The sequence below is a fragment of the Anolis sagrei genome, chromosome 3 (assembly GCF_037176765.1).
Source record: "Anolis sagrei isolate rAnoSag1 chromosome 3, rAnoSag1.mat, whole genome shotgun sequence".
NCBI classification, from domain to species: Eukaryota; Metazoa; Chordata; class Lepidosauria; order Squamata; family Dactyloidae; genus Anolis; species Anolis sagrei.
This window is the reverse complement of record NC_090023.1, coordinates 2,145,402-2,147,210: the sequence shown is the minus strand read 5'-3', so window position 1 is coordinate 2,147,210 and position 1,809 is coordinate 2,145,402. Positions and strand designations below refer to the sequence as shown.

General features: G+C 58.8%; 1 protein-coding gene across 1 annotated transcript; it reads right to left on the bottom strand.

The window, feature by feature from the left end:
* Window positions 1-772: 772 nt before the first annotated feature.
* RHOG (ras homolog family member G) lies at window positions 773-1,480 on the bottom strand. The gene has a single exon (XM_060771328.2). The coding sequence runs from the start codon at window positions 1,426-1,428 to the stop codon at window positions 853-855; it is 576 nt and encodes a 191-aa protein (XP_060627311.1). The 5' UTR covers window positions 1,429-1,480; the 3' UTR covers window positions 773-852.
* Window positions 1,481-1,809: the final 329 nt, after the last annotated feature.

Genomic DNA, 1,809 nt, shown 5'->3' with positions numbered 1-1,809 from the left:
ACCTGGGATGTCCACCTACTGGGAGGGCTTGGATTGTGTCCTCCTTCCTTCCTGGAGAGGCTTGGACTGGGTGGCCTTTGGAGGTCCCTTCAACCCTACTGGAATACGGTCCACCTGGGATGTCCATCTCCTTGGAGAGCTTGGATTGTGTCCTCCTTCCTGGCTGGAGATACTGGGTGGCCTTTGGAGGTCCCTTCAACCCTACTGGAATACAGTCCACCTGGGATGTCCATCTCCTGGGAGGGCTTGGATTGTGTCCTTCCTGGCTCAGTCCCTTCAACCCTACTGGAATACAGTCCACCTGGGTTGTCCATCTACTGGGGGGGCTTGAATTGTGTCCTCCTTCCTGGCTGGAAAGGCTTGGACTGGGTGGCCTTGGGAGGTCCCTTCAACCCTACTGGAATATGATCCACCTGAGATGTCCACCTACTGGGAGAGCTTGGATTGTGTCCTCCTTCCTGGCTGGAGATACTGGGTGGCCTTTGGAGGTCCCTTCAACCCTACTGGAATACGGTCCACCTGGGATGTCCATCTCCTGGGGGGGTCTTGGATTTTGTCCTCCTTCCTGGCTGGAGATACTTGGACTGGGTAGCCTTGGGAGGTCCCTTCAACCCTACTGGAATACGGTCCACCTGGGATGTCCATCTCCTGGGAGGGCTTGGACTGTGTCCTCCTTCCTGGCTGGAGATGCTTGGACTGGGTAGCCTTGGGAGTTCCCTTCAACCCTACTGGAATACAGTCCACCTGGTTGTCCATCTCCTGGGAGGGCTTGAATTGTGTCTCTTCGCCTGGCAGAAAGGGTATGATACCCCCTCTCCCCGGAGGGTGGTCCAGGTGGCCCCTGGGTGCTCCTCACAAGAGTCGGCAGGGCTTCTTGGGCTTGGCGGGGGCCGGGTTGAGGACGGCGCGGACGGCCTCTGCGAAGACGTCCTTGATGCCCTCCTGGTTGAGGGCGGAGCACTCCACGTACTTGACGGCGCGGATCTGCTTGGCCAGGGCGTGTCCCTGCTGGGGGGTGAGGGGGGCCTGGCTCTGCTCCTTGAGCCTGCGCACGGCCTCGGCGTCGCCGCGCAGGTCCTTCTTGGTGCCCACCAGCAGGATGGGCACGTCGGGGCAGTGGTGGCAGACCTCCGGGTACCACTTGTGCTTGACGTTCTCGTAGGAGGAGGGGCTGGCGATGGAGAAGCACACCACGAAGACGTTGGTCTGCGGGTAGGAGAGGGTGCGCAGCCGGTCGTACTCCTCCTGCCCGGCCGTGTCCCACAGGTTCAGGCTGACCGTCCGGCCGTCCACCGTGTTCTGGGCGCTGTAGTTGTCGAAGACCGTGGGGATGTACTCGCTGGGGAAGGCGTTGGTGGTGTAGCAGATCAGCAGGCAGGTCTTGCCCACCGCACCGTCACCCACCACCACGCACTTGATGCTCTGCATCCCGGCGGGGACACCCACCCACAGGTCTCCTCGGCCTGGAAGGAGAGAAAAGGGGAACATCAGTGGCACGCGGACAGCTCGAGGTGTTGCATTCATTCATTCATTCGTTCGTTCACTCATTGTGTAACCCTGCCAGAGGGTGTCTCCAGGCAACAACAGCCAGGCTGTCTCTATGCAGATACCCTCACTGATCGATCCTGCAAATTTCATGGCTACTCAATGCTAATCAAGCTTTTGAATTGCAACTTTCACACTTGCTTCAAACAGATCACCAACCAAACAGAGGGTGCCTCCAGGCAACAACAGCCAGGCTGTCTCTATGCGGATCCCCCCACTGATTGAGTCAGCAAGCTTCATGGCTACTCAATGCTAATCAAGCTT